Here is a 17,110-nt window from a genome sequence, read left to right on the forward strand (position 1 = left end):
TGCAGCAGGAACCAGAGCTGCTCACATTCCAGCCTGGTGCTAAAAGGAGAGCGAACGATGCCTTGATCTGCTCGGGAATTCCTGTTTGTTCGCACCGTGATCCCAGGACCAAATCTACCTTTCAACACTCTTCAGACTGCTCCTCTGTTCGGTTTTCTCCAGCCTTTTTTTTCCCCTCCATTTTGCTTTGGTCATTCTACCAAACTAAACCTCATAACCCAATATGGACATCACAGTAAAATACTGAATTTTAATATTAATATAAAATTTATTAATATGAAATAGATCCAGTATGAAAACTACCAGCATGGTGAGTAAACATAATAATAGGCCAATCAAAATAATAACGAGCATGTAAATAAGCTACGTTCAGACATGTTGGTGCTGTGTGACAATTAATTAAATCTTGATTTACACATTTCTCCTCCAGTTTCAGTTCTATCAGTGGTTAATGTCTCTCCCTTGATTACTAGGAGCACATTTTGTTTTTGTTTGTTTTTGCAACAACTAATCACAGCTCTTAGAAGTCAGCGTCACACCTGGCAACATGGTCAACCACACCTCCTCACCAAGATAGAAAGTTCTGTCCTCTCCTCGCTCAGTTGCTCTTAGCAGCGACCTGAATCATTCGCGAGGCGACATGGGGGATTTTTTTTTTTTCTTCGTGTCCCCACGCATTACTTTTGCGTTACCACGCAATACTTTTGTGTTCCCCCGTAAAAGTTGTTAATCACCTTGAGAAAGCTGGGCATTTTGGAACAGCAGCACACATGACAAAATGCTCACAAAACAAACAGCACTGATAAGGCATCGGTATGGTTTATTTGTCATATGCAGGTTAACACACAGTCAACAATGCAATAATATGCTTGGCATAAGAAGAACCGTTCAACTTACTATAAAAAAAAAGCACTAATGGTGTGCAATAAAAAAGCACACATCGTGCAGCAGCAATAAGCTAAGTGTCACAAATGTGGTTTAGTGCAGTATTATTGTCCAGAGTTCAATAGTCTGACAGCTTGTGGATGATAAGTATCTTTAAGTCTGATTGAATATCCTTTTATTTAAGGCAGATTTGAAAATAAATCTCAATAAATCTCAAAAAAGGGATTGTGAGAGAACGCAAAGGCTATTGCGTGAGAACGCAAAAAGTATTGCATGGAAACGCAAAAGTATTGCATGGAAACGCAAAAGTATTGCGTATGGACGCAAAAAGTATTGCGTGGAGACGCAAAAGAAAGAAATTCCACCATGTCCCCTCGTGGGCTCCGTACTCTTAAGCAAGGAGTCCTTTGCAAAACATTTTAGGCTAAGATAGGAGCTCTCTAAGAGGACTCTGAATATGGGCAATAATTTGTACTATAAATAGCATAAAAACAATCCAACCACAAAGTCATTGCACCAAAGTGCTTCACACAAATTCAAGACTAAGGATTAATTCATATATAACACATAACAAAATTTACCTAAAAACATTCTTAGGAAAAGCAGCAGCATCTAACAAGCTGAAGTAAAGCTGCACTGAGAAATCGGCTGATTTGCAGCCAGTGTCGCTGACTGGTGACTGGTCAATACAAATAAAAATAAATAATTTTGATTATTTTCCAGTATAGTAAATACACCATACTAAGCACCAACAGAGGGCAATACTTTCTGCAGATAACAGGAAGGCTCTCTTCTTTTACTTTTTAACCAATGTGAATAATGAACTGAATCCGACTGCACTGTTTCATAGTTAGGATTCATTGGAATGTATGTACCCGACTTGAAGTCTGTATGATTCGTTTGAATTGACTTTGTAAAGTGCCTTGAGATGACATGTTGTTAATTGACGCTATATAAATAAACTGAACTTAACTGAATTAACTTATTTTGGAACATGGTGGTGTTAAAATGTTGGCAGCTTTTAGAAATTTGCTAATTAAGTCAAGGATAAACCATGCTAACTCCAGAAATCATGCCAACTGCTAATATCAGATGCTAAAGCCAGTTTAAAATGTTAACTCTTGCTTTATAAAAGCAGGAAAATCCTGTATTATAAAACTGCTCTGATCCTAACACATATAAATAATGTCCCCTGACCGCAGGAAGGCTAGAACAAATATTTTGTAATGTGGTTCTCATGTTATATTACATTATAGATTTGAATAAAAATTATATTAAGCTAAATCAGCATCAGATGGTCAAGATTTCACAAAAATCTGGGATTGGATAAATATGATATGTCCATGTGTGTGAGGTCTGATATGTGCATCTCTCAGATGGAGCATCTATTGTTGACTTTTATAGATTCAGTTTTAAATTTAACATCTGTATTAATTTTACATAACTGGATTTTCAAACTTCAATCTGGATGACATTTGTGTTTATTTTTTTATTTTTACATTTTGATAACTCATAGCTTGATGTGTGACATTTGTAAATGATTCCCTATAATAACATTTTCAATCAAGGTTAAAAGTTGTCGGGCCTTTAAATTTGACCAGTAATAAACCTCCTGCAATGCCTGTGAACATGTGCAGATGATCAGTAAGACAAAGCAAAGAGATGAGCAGAAAGACTCAATCACTACATTTATTGCATTTTTAACCACAATGTGCTAAATACTAATGCTGTTTTGGCTTTCACATTAAAACAAACCAATGTCACAAAAGCCTGATGGGCTCAGACATGAATCAACACTTGAAAGGCAATGTTCACCATCTTTCACGACAAATGTCTCTCTGACTGAAATGGAATGATGCAAAGCACATAACAGACTGGAAGCAAATGGCATGAAACCTTGATGCACTGTTGGTATAAGCCCTGAATACATTTTTCAGACAAACAATTGTATATGAGCAGCTCCTCCAAGAAGGACAAGTGGATGCAGGCTGCCAGCACCACCTGGCACTCTTCCTCACCTCACAATCTACTGCAGGATGCTCCTCCTGCCGGCTAGTCACTGGGTTTGGCCTCATACCAAGAACCGTGATTTAGAAGTACTTACAGGTGACAAAGAAAAGAGGAGAGGCGGGTGGGAACACCTCACATTGATATTCCAGCAAGTGCTCAGGCAACACACAATCAAAATAAGTGATATTTCTTGTAGGGCGTTAGCCATGATTTGCCACACATATTCTTCCTGTTTTTGTCATCACTCCTAGCAGCTTTTGACCTTGCTGTGAGAGAAAAAGACAACTGCAAACTTCTTGGAGCCGGCAGTGAGGATTTAAGAGCATCTGAAAACTGGTGCAGCTGAAGCTTAGGGTGGTCTTGGAACATTTTTAGGAAAACCTTGTTCATGTATGTACAGTACAGACCAAAGGTTTGGACACACCTTCTCATTCAAAGAGTTTTCTTTATTTTCATGACTATGAATATTGTAGCTTCACACTGAAGGCATCAAAACTATGAATTAACACATGTGGAATTATATACTGAACAAAAAAGTGTGAAACAACTGAAAATATGTCTTATATTCTAGGTTCTTCAAAGTAGCCACCTTTTGCTTTGATTACTGCTCTGCACACTCTTGGCATTCTGTTGATGAGCTTCAAGAGGTAGTCACCTGAAATGATTTTCCAACAGTCTTGAAGGAGTTCCCAGAGATGCTTAGCACTTGTTCGCCCTTTTGCCTTCACTCTGCGGTCCATCTCACCCCAAACCATCTCGATTAAGTTCAGGTCCGGTGACTGTTGAGGCCAGGTCATCTGGCGCAGCAACCCATCACTCTCCTTCTTGGTCAAATAGACCTTACACAGCTTGGAGGTGTGTTTGGGGTCATTGTCTTGTTGAAAAATAAATGATGGTCCAACTAAACGCAAACCGGATGGAATAGCATGCCGCTGCAAGATGCTGTGGTAGCCATGCTGGTTCAGTATGCCTTCAATTTTGAATAAATCCCCAACAGTGTCACCAGCAAAGCACCCCCACACCATCACACCTCCTCCTCCATGCTTCACGGTGGGAACCAGGCATGTAGAGTCCATCCGTTCACCTCTTCTGCGCCGCACAAAGACACGGTGGTTGGAACCAAAGATCTCAAACTTGGACTCATCAGACCAAAGCACATATTTCCACTGGTCTAATGTCCATTCCTTGTGTTCTTAGCCCAAACAAGTCTCTTCTGCTTGTTGCCTGTCCTCAGCAGTGGTTTCCTAGCAGCTATTTTACCATGAAGGCCTGATTCACACAGTCTCCTCTTAACAGTTGTTCTAGAGATGTGTCTGCTGCTAGAACTCTGTGTGGCATTGACCTGTTCTCTAATCTGAGCTGCTGTTAACCTGCGATTTCTGAGGCTGGTGACTCGGATGAACTTATCGTCCGCAGCAGAGGTGACTCTTGGTCTTCCTTTCTTGGGGCGGTCCTCATGTGAGCCAGTTTCTTTGTAGCGCTTGATGGTTCTTGCAACTGCACTTGGGGACACTTTCAAAGTTTTCCCAATTGTTCGGACTGACTGACCTTCATTTCTTAAAGTAATGATGGCCACTCGTTTTTCTTTACTTAGCTGCTTTTTTCTTGCCATAATACAAATTCTAACAGTCTATTCAGTAGGACTATCAGCTGTGTACTGTATCCACCTCCTGCACAACACAACTGATGGTCCCAACCCCATTTATGAGGCTTGAAATCCCACTTATTAAACCTGACAGGGCACACCTGTGAAGTGAAAACCATTTCAGGTGACTACCTCTTGAAGCTCATCAACAGAATGCCAAGAGTGTGCGGAGCAGTAATCAAAGCAAAAGGTGGCTACTTTGAAGAACCTAGAATATAAGACATATTTTCAGTTGTTTCACACTTTTTTGTTCAGTATATAATTCCACATGTGTTAATTCATAGTTTTGATGCCTTCAGTGTGAAGCTACAATATTCATAGTCATGAAAATAAGGAAAACTCTTTGAATGAGAAGGTGTGTCCAAACTTTTGGTCTGTACTGTATATAAAATAATTTAATTAAAACCTTATTAAACAAAAAATAAAAATAAACTAAGAAAACAAAACAAGCTCGACGAGTTCGGCTATCCAGGAGGAGCTCAGAGTAGGGCTGCTGCTCCTCCACATTGAGAGGAGTAATATGAGGTGGCTCGGGCATCTGTTTCGGACGCCTCCTGGATGCCTCCCTCTGGAGGAGTTCCAGGCACGTCCCATTGGGAGGAGGCCCAGGGAACAGCCCAGGACACACTGGACGGACTATGTCTCTCGGCTGGCCTAGGAACGCCTTGGCCTCCCCCCTTAGGAGCTGGAGGAGGTGTCTGGGGAGAGGGGGGTCTGGGCTCTACTAAGTCGGCTGCAACCTGATCCCGGATAAAGCAGAAGGCGACAAATATGAGTAATAAGAGTAAATAAATTACTTGAAAATTCTCTCATTTAAAAAAATATATACTCATATTTGTCTTCGTGAGACACAAATGCCTAAATTTCATTATTCGTGTCTTGAGTAAAAAACATCTGTTGTATGAGTGTGTTTCATCCTTAAGTGTTATTGTAAGGTCAATGCTATTTTTGCATATTTATTATTTCAGCCCAAACTATGATTCACTATTTACCATTATTCATTCAGATGGGTTTATGTTCACCATATTTAATCACGTTATGCAAATGCTGCTCTGACCTGTGTGGGATACTCTTTAGAGGAGTGATTTTCGTGAGTGTGAGGTTACTTTAAGACAGAGGCTCAACGCACATTTGTTCAACAAGGAATCAGCCAATAAACGGAAACAGGAGATGGGGGAGAGTTTACCCAGACAATGCTTTGATAATGCCTTTGATAATCCTTGCTTTCTGGAAGCAGCAGTCTGAGCCAGACTCCAAGCTCTGATCTGAGCGACCTCCCAGACAAGCCTGATAAGGAAAGTGGCACAAAGCGCCGCTTTAAAGTTGCTTCCTTGATGAAAAAGTAAGATATCCACTTTACAAGTTAAAAGTGGCAACTTGCTGGATTAGAGCTCTGGAGTTCGAACGTGATGTGAAGAGACAATCCTACAACCAAAGCCAAATGCTGCCAGGGCCTGCCTGGAGCTGCAGAGACTATTCTCATCACAGTAATGCAATAAAGTGTTGCGAAAAGGTATTTGCTACCTTACTGATTTCTACTGATTTGCTTTTTCGTAACATGTTTCAGAACAAATTTTAGCATCATAGCTTTCTTGTTGATGCATTTTTTATGTAATGATTTCATTTACTAAGGGAAAAAAGCTATGCCCTGTTTATGGTCATACCTGACTCTTCTTTGTTTTGTTTTATTAGCCATTCATGGGTTAAGGTCACAAACTGGTCAGATGATGTTCTTCAGGATTTCTGAGAGAACCAAATTCATGTTTCCATTTATTATAACCAGTGATAGCAGTAGCCACAGACCATCACACTAATGCTACCATGTTTGCTTGTGAGTATGATTTTCTTTTTCTGAAATGCTGTGTGAGTTTTATGCCAGAAGGAAACAAACAGCTTGCAAAAATTTCCACTTCACCTCAAACATCCCACAGAATATTTTTGCTTTTTGGCAAACGTGAGATGGACTATTGTGTTCTTTAGCTCAGCAGTGGTTTTTCGCCTTGAAACTCTGAGCTTAACTGAGGCAAGTGTGGTCTGCTGGGCTTTAGATGTTTTCTGGGAACTTTTGTCTCCTGAATGAGTCATCAAAGCAACCTTGGAGTAAAATTGATAAGGCGGCCACTCTTGGGAAGGGTTACCACTTTTCCATCTTTTCTTCATTTTCGGATAGGATCTTTCACTGTGGTTCACTGTAATCCCAAATCCTTAGAAAATGGCTTTGTTAACCTTTACAGACTAATAGATGCTAGGTACTTAGTTTCAGTTTTTTGATTTGTTGCTTTAAAGATCCTTTAGCCTACTTCATGTTGTCATAAAGGTTCTATTCAAGTGACTGACGGATTGTACAGGTCTGGTAGTATTCAAGCCTGATTGAGGCTAGTGAAATTAAACTCGGCTTTCCAAAAAAATTGGGTTAATTCACAATTTTAAATGCCGTTTACATTTTTTCTCCATTGAGCCATGTTTGGATAGCTTTTTTGTCTTAATAAATACAATCATCTTTTAAAAACAGGCTTTTGCATTTACTTAAGTTGCCTTTATCTGATATCAAAATTTAAACATTAGTAAAAAGTGTGAAAAAAAGCAAAAAGAAGAAAATACTTTTTTATAGCAGTGTACTTGTACCTAAAACAACATTCACTGATTCTATTTCCTTTATTAGATTTATAGCCTTTTAATAATACAAAGGTATATTTTTGACTTTTGGACTATTGTATAAATGATTAAAGTACTTTCAAATGTCCCGCACTGATTATTCCTAAAAAGTAAGCAACGGTCAGGAATTCAGGTCAAAACAACAATAAATTTTGTGTTGCAGGTTTGAGACAGCTTTACTCTCCTCAGTTAAAATACAGTAAAATGGTTGCCTTTAATACACAGATACTCGAGGTACCAGTTTATTTCAGAGTCCTTTGAAGCATTGTGCCGGTGTTTGCGGCAGCCATCAGCCTCCTGCCGTTTACACTCCCCTAAGGATATGTTTAATCAGATAGCCAGCAACAAATATCAATAAATATGACTTGATTAAAATGAAATTAAATAGTATACCATTAAGGCTTGAGTGGATGTTTACAGCAACAATGCTAAAGCTCTCTCCCGTGATTCATTCCCTTCCTCCAATCTGTCACTTCACATCAGGAAACCGTTCCACCTCTCCCTGTGGTCCTCCTCACTCCTCACCTCTCCGGGTTCCTCCCTCCATCTCCGTTTCCTGCAGACATCCAAGTGGATTTCAGCCAGCTGCTTGGGGCCATAATGAACCTCTGAGAAGAGTGACACCTCAGCACCACCCTGGCTGAGAGGCCCTTTAATTCTGTTCACTGATGGTCTTATTGAACAGCGGACAAATAGTTCAAAAAGCAAAAGTAAAAATCTAGCAACAATTTTTGGGGTAGTCGCAAACATCTTTAATTAGCATTTATCGTTATCACAGGGTTACTAATTGTAATGGAGCTGTTTTCACTGTAACCATAAACATTATGAAAATGGCCCAACCATAGGGTGTATTCACACCAGGAAAGTCCTGTGGTCCGCTTGTTTGGTCCGGACCAAAAGCGAACTTTATTTTTTTCATTTGGTGCGGTTTGCTTTCACATTGTACTTATTGCAGGTGAACTATTACTTGTAAACAAAGCCAAGCGGGTGGCGATCATTGTTCCCATTGGACAGAAATGACGGGGGTGGGACAGAGCACAGACCCGGAAATTATGGGAATGCGTGCTGAACGCCGACGTTCTCTACGTAACTTGTCCCACAACAAACAAGTAGCGTTGCTAAGCAACACACAGCTTATCAGGTATGATTACCTTACAACACACACCTTTGCTACCGGCAACGGTGGCTTTTTAAGTCCAAAGAGACGTACGCTGTTTGTAGTTGGTTCGGATCGGGGCCGGTTTGTATTCAGACCATAAGCGAACCGCACCAGAGTCCGTTTGGAAGCGGACCGAGACCACATCAAAAAGTGGGTCTCGGTCCGGTTGTTTGGTCCGGACCAGGGTTCGCTTGAGTGTTTTCACACCTGCACAAAAGATCCGGACCAAGGGGGGAAACGAACTCTGGTCCGTTTAAAGTGGACCAAAAGTGGCAAGTGTGAATGCGCCCATAATCTCCTGATATTTGAAAAGAGTTCATGATGCCTTGGAAAGAGAAGCAGGCCACAGCAAATCCTCCACCATATATACAGTAAATGTCGGCATGAGTTACTTTTTCCACATATTCAACCTTTGTTTCATGCCAAACCCACCAGGAGAATTTGTTGCCGAAAAGATTTATCTTAGTCTCATCAATCAATCATCCGGTCTTTATTTACAGACCACTTTTCACATACAATCAGGGCAACAAAAATGGTTTGAGTAAGTTAAAATGTAAGATACAATAAACAAAAATAAAACAATAAAAAAGTAACTGAAGAGAAACGAAAAAATGCACAGAAATGTGTAGTAAACAGAAGTGATATTGGTTTGAAGGACTAAAGAAACAATTGTGCTAATGATGAAACGGGGATATAAAAGCTCTAAGAATGGATGCTAAGAGCCTGATAATGCTGCTAAAACTAAAATCATGAATAATAAAAAGACTGGTTTCTCTGGCTGGTAATCGACATGTCAATGCATCAAAACTACGAACTTCCACCATTTTCAGTGTATAAACACACCAGCCAACACTATATGCCCTAATACACTTGTTTTAGTTTAGTAAAAATCAGATAAAGGTTACTGACGTGTTTTTATGAACACATGGGGAAAACCCTGTAATTCATTAATTGTCTGTTGGATTCAAAATTACTATCAAAGAAAATGCAGCACATGTTTTCTCCTTTGTGTCTTATAGTGCTTAGAAACAAAAAAAAATTACTAGTCAAACTTGGAGTCGACAGGTCCTCAAAGAAGCCCAGAAAATTATATTGGCCAGAAAAAACCTGATCGATGCTTCCTATATTTACACCCCAGGGAACGTTCCTGACATAATGACATAATTCACAATAATTAGAAGCTCCTAAACACAAATTAAACATTACCAATAAATGTAAGCGACTGTGTCTCCATCGCCTCAGATACATTGTGATGCTTTTTTTTTCTTGCTTGAATATGAATGCTTTTTTTCTGCTTTTTCAGAGCAGTGTATCGAACACATTTTTCTATTACAGCGATGCTGATGCAAACATTTGGCAGGGAACTATTTGAAAGCAACGGCAAACAAGCCACAATCACACCTAACGACAAATGGCTGTCTATTTCTAGCAGGCCTCCTTACATCTCTGCACACAAGTGTAGACTTTAAAGTCTATAGGCTCTGCTCTGGGCTCAGCTTCACCTTCTTCTGATGCAGATGGGATTTCACAGTCAGAGCTGGCGTACATGCCACCTGAACTTTCTCACGTACATAACAGGAATCCTTTTCACAGCTTCCTCCCACAGACCACCGAAACTGTTCCCACACATACTCCATACTGAACAACAAAGGAGAAAATAAAAGAGCACATTCACAGCTCTTCAACAATGTGCAGCCTTTTCAGTGCACAGGTAGCAATGAATCCCCAACCAACACGTAACCCCTAATGAGGTCTTTGTCTTCTGCTGTTTTCGCTCTGTAATTAGCCAGAGAAATCCAGAGAGAGCAGTTAGTCATTGGAAATGAGGCAGAGGAGAGGAGGCTCTCAAGCATCTGCAACCAAAACAAACAAAGCTTTGGTGTGGCAGCACCGCTGCTGATAGAGGTTTATCTCTGTAGACTCAGATGGGCCTTCTTGCACCAATGAGCACCGTGCAACTGGAGAGGCCTAACCTACCCTCCAAAGAGATGCACCACCGATGTCAAGATACAGCACCTTGCATAAACATGATCAGATTTTCTCATGTCACCAAAAACTTCACTGTATTTCATTGTGATTTTAATCAGCACAAAGTAGCACATCGCTGTAAAGTGGAAAGATTACATTACTTGTTTTTTATACATTTTTATAAAAAGATATCTATAAAGTGCGGTGTGCATTTGTACTTCTTGAGCTACAGGCAAAACGCTGTTTCATAGAAAACTCTTAACACATGATGCCCATGGTAAAATATGGTGGTGGCAGCATTGTGCTGTGGCGATTCATTTTTTCTGATAGGAACACTAGTCCCAGTTGATAGAAAGATGGATGGATCAAAACAGAGGAAAATCCTGGGAAAAAAAAAAAAACTTGTTAGGCCAACAGCACAACGACCCTCAACATCCAGTCAAAATCCAGACCTAAATCCATTTGGTAACCTGTGGCAAGACTGGAAAATTGCTGTTCAGTAAGACTCCTCATCTGATCTGACTGAGCTTGAGCTATTTGGCAAAGAAAAAAGGGCTACAATTTCAATCTCTTGATGTCTAAAGCAGAGACATACAAAATACTTGCAGCTGTACTTAAACTGAACGGTGGTTCTAGAATGTACTGACTCAGAAATTATTACAAAGGCCTGTCACACCTTTTGGATTTTTAAATGTAAAAAAACGCATAGAATTTTCTTTTAACTTTATAAGTATACACTTCTTTTGGTCCCTAAAACTACATTTAACTCTGGGGTTGTTATGTGACAAAATGTGAACAAAGTCTACAAAGCAGAAATAATTTTCCAAGGCACTGTACATTTTGTTCAATGAGTTTTATTCCATAGTTTAATGGAAAATAACATTTCAGTCTCTCTATGATCTGCAAATATTAAAGTTGAACGCTAACTCATGGGGCCGCCACCCAAGCAAATAATCAGGATGTAAATTCAATTTGCTGATGTCGGTGGTAAAGATCATCCACGGTTGATGTGCTGCGTTTTAATTCCTGCTTCCCACAAAATTTCTCTTTCAGCCAAAAAGGTCACAACAAGCCAGAACAATACACACAAATGCAGATGAGCTGATCTATGCCTCCTCGCCTTCATAAAAATGGAAAATATTGAAGATGTGAGTGCTTAAAAGCCAGGCAGCAGAATCAGTCCGGACAGCATAACGTCCATCCAATAGGCCAGGAGTGTTGGTGTATGACAGAACGAACCTGTTTGTTTCACCATGGGAGCAGCTTAGTGAAAGGGCATCTGTCCAAAGCAGTGTTCAGATTTTTAGACGTGCATCTGGGGAGGAGACCAGACCGATCCTGATTGGCCAGCCGCCAGTTGTCGCCTTGCCTTCACACACAGGCTGGCCTCACCGAAAGCTCCTGCACCACGATTTATCCGCTTCAACTGAACTGGAATGCAAATTAAATACACGTGTTTCGACTGCTAACCTTAGAGAGGGACCCTGCTGCATCATCTGTGGTGCCTATGTCATCGTCATGATGCTCTGATTACAGGGAGCGAGTTATAAATTAAACCTGCCATCTCATTAGTCGGAGTAAGTCTGTCTGGGTGGTGCCCATAGGAGATCCTCCCAAACCAACAGGACCGCAGGATACAGCGCACTGGGACAGGACACAGACACTGCAGGGAACGCCACCACACACACACACACACACAGCATTCTCTGTTATACTTATATATGGAGGGCAACATCTCCTCTACAAGCCCCTGCTAAAACTGGCCTCAGAGGATGATATCACCAACTCCACTAGCGCTGGGCTTTCCCCACAGGGATGCTCTTTAAGCCTACAACCAATCAAGAGGCTCCACATACAGCAGACGTCAAAGTAAAACTGATGTTTTGCAATCTGTTGCAAGAAGCCATTTGAGTACATTGCATTCAACCCCAGGTTTAACTAGCTCACAAGCTTCATTGTAACAAAGGTGATGTCCTGGCTGGAGGTTGTGCACATTTAGGAACAGTGGGTGAAAGTTCAGAAGATGGCTTATTGTCAGGATGCACTGTGGCAGGTTTATCCCAGATGGAGGTGAATGCAGTACGCCGAACGGCACCAAGAGAAGAGATAAACGTCAGGCCTAGCTCTTGCTCTGTGGTAATGGCTGACAAAGTGTTTACTGGCTCATGTCACAGCCAGTGAAAGTCAGACACATTTGATGCTCTGCATTATGCTCTGTTAGAGAGGAGCAAACCAACACAAAGGATCAGAAACTAAGCCTGACATCTTCTTACAGTACTCCAGGTTTCAACACATGTGAAAAACACCATCTGCACTCACATTCAGTTTTTTTTTTTAAATGGAACTGAAAAAACTGTTATTTACTATGAATCCCTGGTCCGTCCATAATTAAGTCCACAAAATGCACATTGTCTTAAAAATGTTTTCATACCCTTTCAGTGAAAGTGGAATTTTATATGCTAGATGAACAAAGTAGGGCATAACTGTGACATGGAAGAAAAACAGTAGTGTTTTTTTTAAATCTTTTACTAATGAAGATCTTAAAAGAGATAGTTGGTATTAGTATCCAGCCCCTTTGAGTAAATACGGTATTAAACATTTCACTGCAATTAAAGCTCAGTCTGATTGGATAGAGAGCTTCTGCTGTCCTGCTTAAAGGTGAACCTCCATCCAAATTTTTTATCACAGCTTCTAACCGGTTTTCCTCTAGGGTTGCCCTGTATAGCACCATCCAACTACGTCACCAACTCAGGCTAGCTACCGTGTCCCTGCTGAAGAAAAGCATCCCCACAAAATGATGTTGCCATCACAACGTTTAATGCTGGAGATGGGTCGATTAGGGTGACGTGGACTGTTAGTTTTGGTCTGCATATATTTCTTTTGCCTGTAAGCCAAAGGGTCTCTCATCTGACCAAAGTACCTTCTTCCACATGTTTGCTTCATTGATTTCAACAATGATTTTCTTTCCACTATTTTCTTAAACGCCATATTTGTGGGGTGTGCAGCTAATAACTGTCCCCTCAAAAGTTTCTTCCACGTGAGCTGCAGCTCCTTCAGAGTTACATGGGCCTCTTAGCTGCTTATTTACATAATACTCTTTTCCCGGCTTCTGAGTTTTGGTGGACAGCCACATCTTGGTAGCTTTGCTGTTCTGCCGTATTTTTTGTTTTGTTTTTCATTTTCAGATAATGGGAATCAAATTTTGTTGAGCTGTATCACTGTAAAGAGGTTCTGAATACAAATTCACATCAGATTTTAGTTTAATGGGTATGAATACTTTTGCAAGGTACCATATAAGCTTCAGCAATGGCATAATGTTATTATTTTTACAAACCCTGGCACAACAGAACAATATCTACTCATAAAGTTAAACCAGAGCAAAAATAATCAGCATATTTTCAATGTTTGCTTAAAAAAATAGGCAGTTACCAGCCACAGAGATCGTAGTAAAACCTCAGATGGATCTAATTCAATAAAGCAAAGCCATTCCTGAATTAGAGCCGTGCTTCTGTTGTGTCTGTATTCTAATATAATAATGCACTCACAAATTAACCACAGCAAACTCATTAAGGTGACACAGTGCAGTTCCATGCACTGCGGGGTCACCTTCTGCACATCCCATGTGTACGTCTCTGAGTCATGTGACGCTTTCATGTTACATAATGTCTACAAAAAACAGAAGAAAACCAAGAACCCACAGCCTCTGACTGACAAGTGTGAAATGTGTTTTGATGGAGGTTTTTTTGCAGATGCAACTTCTGCACCCAATAGAGCTTCAAAGATAAACATTTATTTCATGGCTAATAGATTTCTAGCTGATAAGAACATAGTTCTGGAAAAATGTATGTTAATTTTAATTATAATTTATGTTAAAATTAAAAAACAATAGTAAGGATTACTCAACTGAAGTTCTAATCTAACCCATTTCTGGATTTTTGAAGTGAGTTCCGGTTAAAAGCTTGTAATCAGTTATTATCTTCTCTGCAATAGCTAACTCTCTTTATATCTTTGTGTATAAAACCAGACAAACATGGGAAATGGAGGAAGGAGACGGAGTACCACTAATGATCTTTCTGTGTGAAACACATACTGAGAATGGATCATGTCAGAGTAACAACTTATAAAAATCCACACAAAGAATTCACTCACAGCGCTACAATATGTTTGCTTTTGTCTTTACTTTTATATCAGATATTTATTGTAACTGGAAATGTTGTACATGTTCCATTTTTCAGTATGTCTCCCACCAGAAGATCATCAGAGCCGCACTTCCTCCTTCGTCCATTTCCTGCGTAAATAACCATTAGCTTTCTCATAAATGACCACACAATGCAAATCTGACTAAATAGCGGTCGTGGTTATCATGTTTTTGTCAGAATGAATCAGTCCCCCAGTAAAGACATTGTCAGCCTGTGTTGTTTCACAACTTCCAAAAAACAAAACCCAAAACATTTTCATCTTTTCAGCTTATGGTCATTTTCAAAAAGAATGTAGCACTACCAGTGTCCTTTAGGACTTTAACAAGTGTAATACTTTTCTTTGCAATGAGAATGGACAGAAATACACTAACTGAACTTAGTCAGGGGATGAAGTGCTAGCTCCTGCTGACCTTAGTCAAGGTCAAGGCATTCAAGCTGCTGAATGAAGGTGAGCTGAGATGAAAACATCAAAACTACACTTTATATTCTTAGTGCTTTGTATTCTGTTTGCTACAGTTTGCCTCAGTTCTGCAGCTTATTTACAGCACCCCCAAGCAAACAAAAGACACAAAAGATTCCTATAGCAGCCATATCAAAGCTGGTGCTTTTGTATATAGTCCCATTGGACCTGGCAGCAGTATCAGTTTAGACAGGTAAATATTACATATTGATACATTTCAGCCTAGGAGAGGACCAGTTGCAGCTATTGAGGTATACTGAATACTAACAAAACAGCTGAAATGTTCACCACAGCATTTCTGCAATTTAAAGTCAGTGACGTAAGAAAAAGGGTTGGAGTGACCAAAGTTTTGTGTGGAGCATAGAGCAATAAGGTGCTGCACAGTGCCGAACAGCTGGCTGAAAGAAGCCTGCTATGTTTGTGTTGTAGAAACTAAAAGAATGCCACCCATCATTCTTATTAAAGTTATGATGTTTTAAAAGTAAAGTTGACATGGTGTTTTAAATAAAAGTAACTACATTTTGTGATACACTTTTGTTTTAAATCTTTGTGTTAATAATGTGATGGTGTGGTATTTTTACTCAAGGTTGCCATCTCAGTCTCATACTGGCCCACGGCTATTTCAGACATGAACTACCCTTACAGTGCTGCAAAAAAGTATTTGCCTCTGTATACATTTTCTCTGTTTTTGCTATAAAGAACAAGATAGAGACAGGACAAAAATGGAGAGTTCCATGGTAAAAATGACTAAAAAAAGATGACTCACATTTACCTAAAAACATCTCGATGATCTCCAAGACTTTTCATATGGATTGACCAGAACAAAAGTTGAACTTTTTTGAAAGGTGTGTGTTCTGTTACATGTAGCGTAAAGCAAACATACCTTTTTAATAACTTAACCTCATACTGACATGGTGGTGGTAGTGTGATGATCTGGGGCTGCTTTGCTGGTTCTGGGCTTCACCATAACAGAGACATTAATTCTGCTCTCTACTACCAAAAAATCCTGAAAGATAATGTCCGGCCACCGTTTTGTGACCTTAAGCTCAAACACAAGTTGGTGATGCAGTAGTAAATAGATCCAAAGGGCATCAGCAAGTCCATCTCTGATTGGCCCAAAAAAGCTAAAAAAAATTTTTGGAGAAGTCTAGTCAAAGTCCAGACTTAAATCCTATTGAGATGCTGTGACATAACCTTAAAGAGGGTGCTCCTGCTCTAAATCTCTCCAATGTAGGTGAATTATAACAAATCTGCAAAAACGTTAGTGTTTCCCCCCTGATTCATGTATTTACTCAGATTATGTTTGTCTGGGTTACAAAAAAGCAAAATAGAAGAAATCTGTAAGGAGCCAATCCATTTCCACAGCACTGTACTGTTTACCGCTTATGTCATCTGTACTCTCCTTGAAAGCAACAGCCTTAGTCATCTCTGCCCACAAACAGGATGATTTCACACCTCTTACCTGTGTCCTGTCGAAACTGATGCATAGACTGCAGGTCAATGATGTAAGGGGAGAGCTGGGCATCCACCTGTCCCAGAACCACACTTCCACGGGCATCCCCCTTCAGTACATTTTCAATGTGGTGGCACACCGCTGCACTGTATGGCCTCCAGCGCCCATGCTCATTTAGCCACTCCCAGACCACTACCCTGGCCAGGTTCTGAGGTGGGTACCCCACCCTGTTCATGGGCACCAGCAGCCCCGATCCCGGGCGAGCCATTCCTCTTGGTGTGTGTCTGTGTTTGAGCTGCTGGCTGCGTCCCGTGCTAGAACACCACTGCGACCAGTCAGCTCACACACAGGAACATCTTCTTGGACCAGGCCTCAAAGAGAAAATAGCTTAAATCAGCAGTTAGTGTGATAGTCCTCAGCTATCTCATGCTGCTTTCAGGCAATCAGCTTAAATGAGGTCATCTTCTGTAGGTATCTTTCTGACAGGTGCCACTGTGATGAACCAATGTCAGCCTCTATCTTGTCCTGTTTGAAGTGGCAGATGATGATGGTGATGATGTAGGAGCCCCCACACAGCTAACCACAGGAGAGCTACAGCAGGTAGACAGAAGACATTCAGTAAACAAAAGACAAGGAGCAATCATAGACTAAAAAACAGCAGCAGTTTCAGCTACAG

General features: G+C 40.3%; 1 protein-coding gene across 3 annotated transcripts in view; it reads right to left on the minus strand.

Annotated features, from left to right (window-relative positions):
- The window catches only part of dtx1 (deltex 1, E3 ubiquitin ligase), a 72,384-nt gene that overhangs the window by 54,523 nt on the left and 751 nt on the right, over positions 1-17,110 (minus strand). For all 3 annotated transcript variants that reach the window (XM_047380189.1, XM_047380187.1, XM_047380186.1), the window contains one exon: positions 16,444-17,025. In XM_047380189.1, coding sequence (XP_047236145.1) covers positions 16,444-16,702 — 259 coding nt within the window. In that variant the 5' untranslated portion in view covers positions 16,703-17,025. The remainder of the gene's footprint in view (positions 1-16,443; positions 17,026-17,110) is intronic.

This window comes from Girardinichthys multiradiatus, chromosome 12 (genome assembly GCF_021462225.1).
Source record: "Girardinichthys multiradiatus isolate DD_20200921_A chromosome 12, DD_fGirMul_XY1, whole genome shotgun sequence".
NCBI classification, from domain to species: domain Eukaryota; kingdom Metazoa; phylum Chordata; class Actinopteri; order Cyprinodontiformes; family Goodeidae; genus Girardinichthys; species Girardinichthys multiradiatus.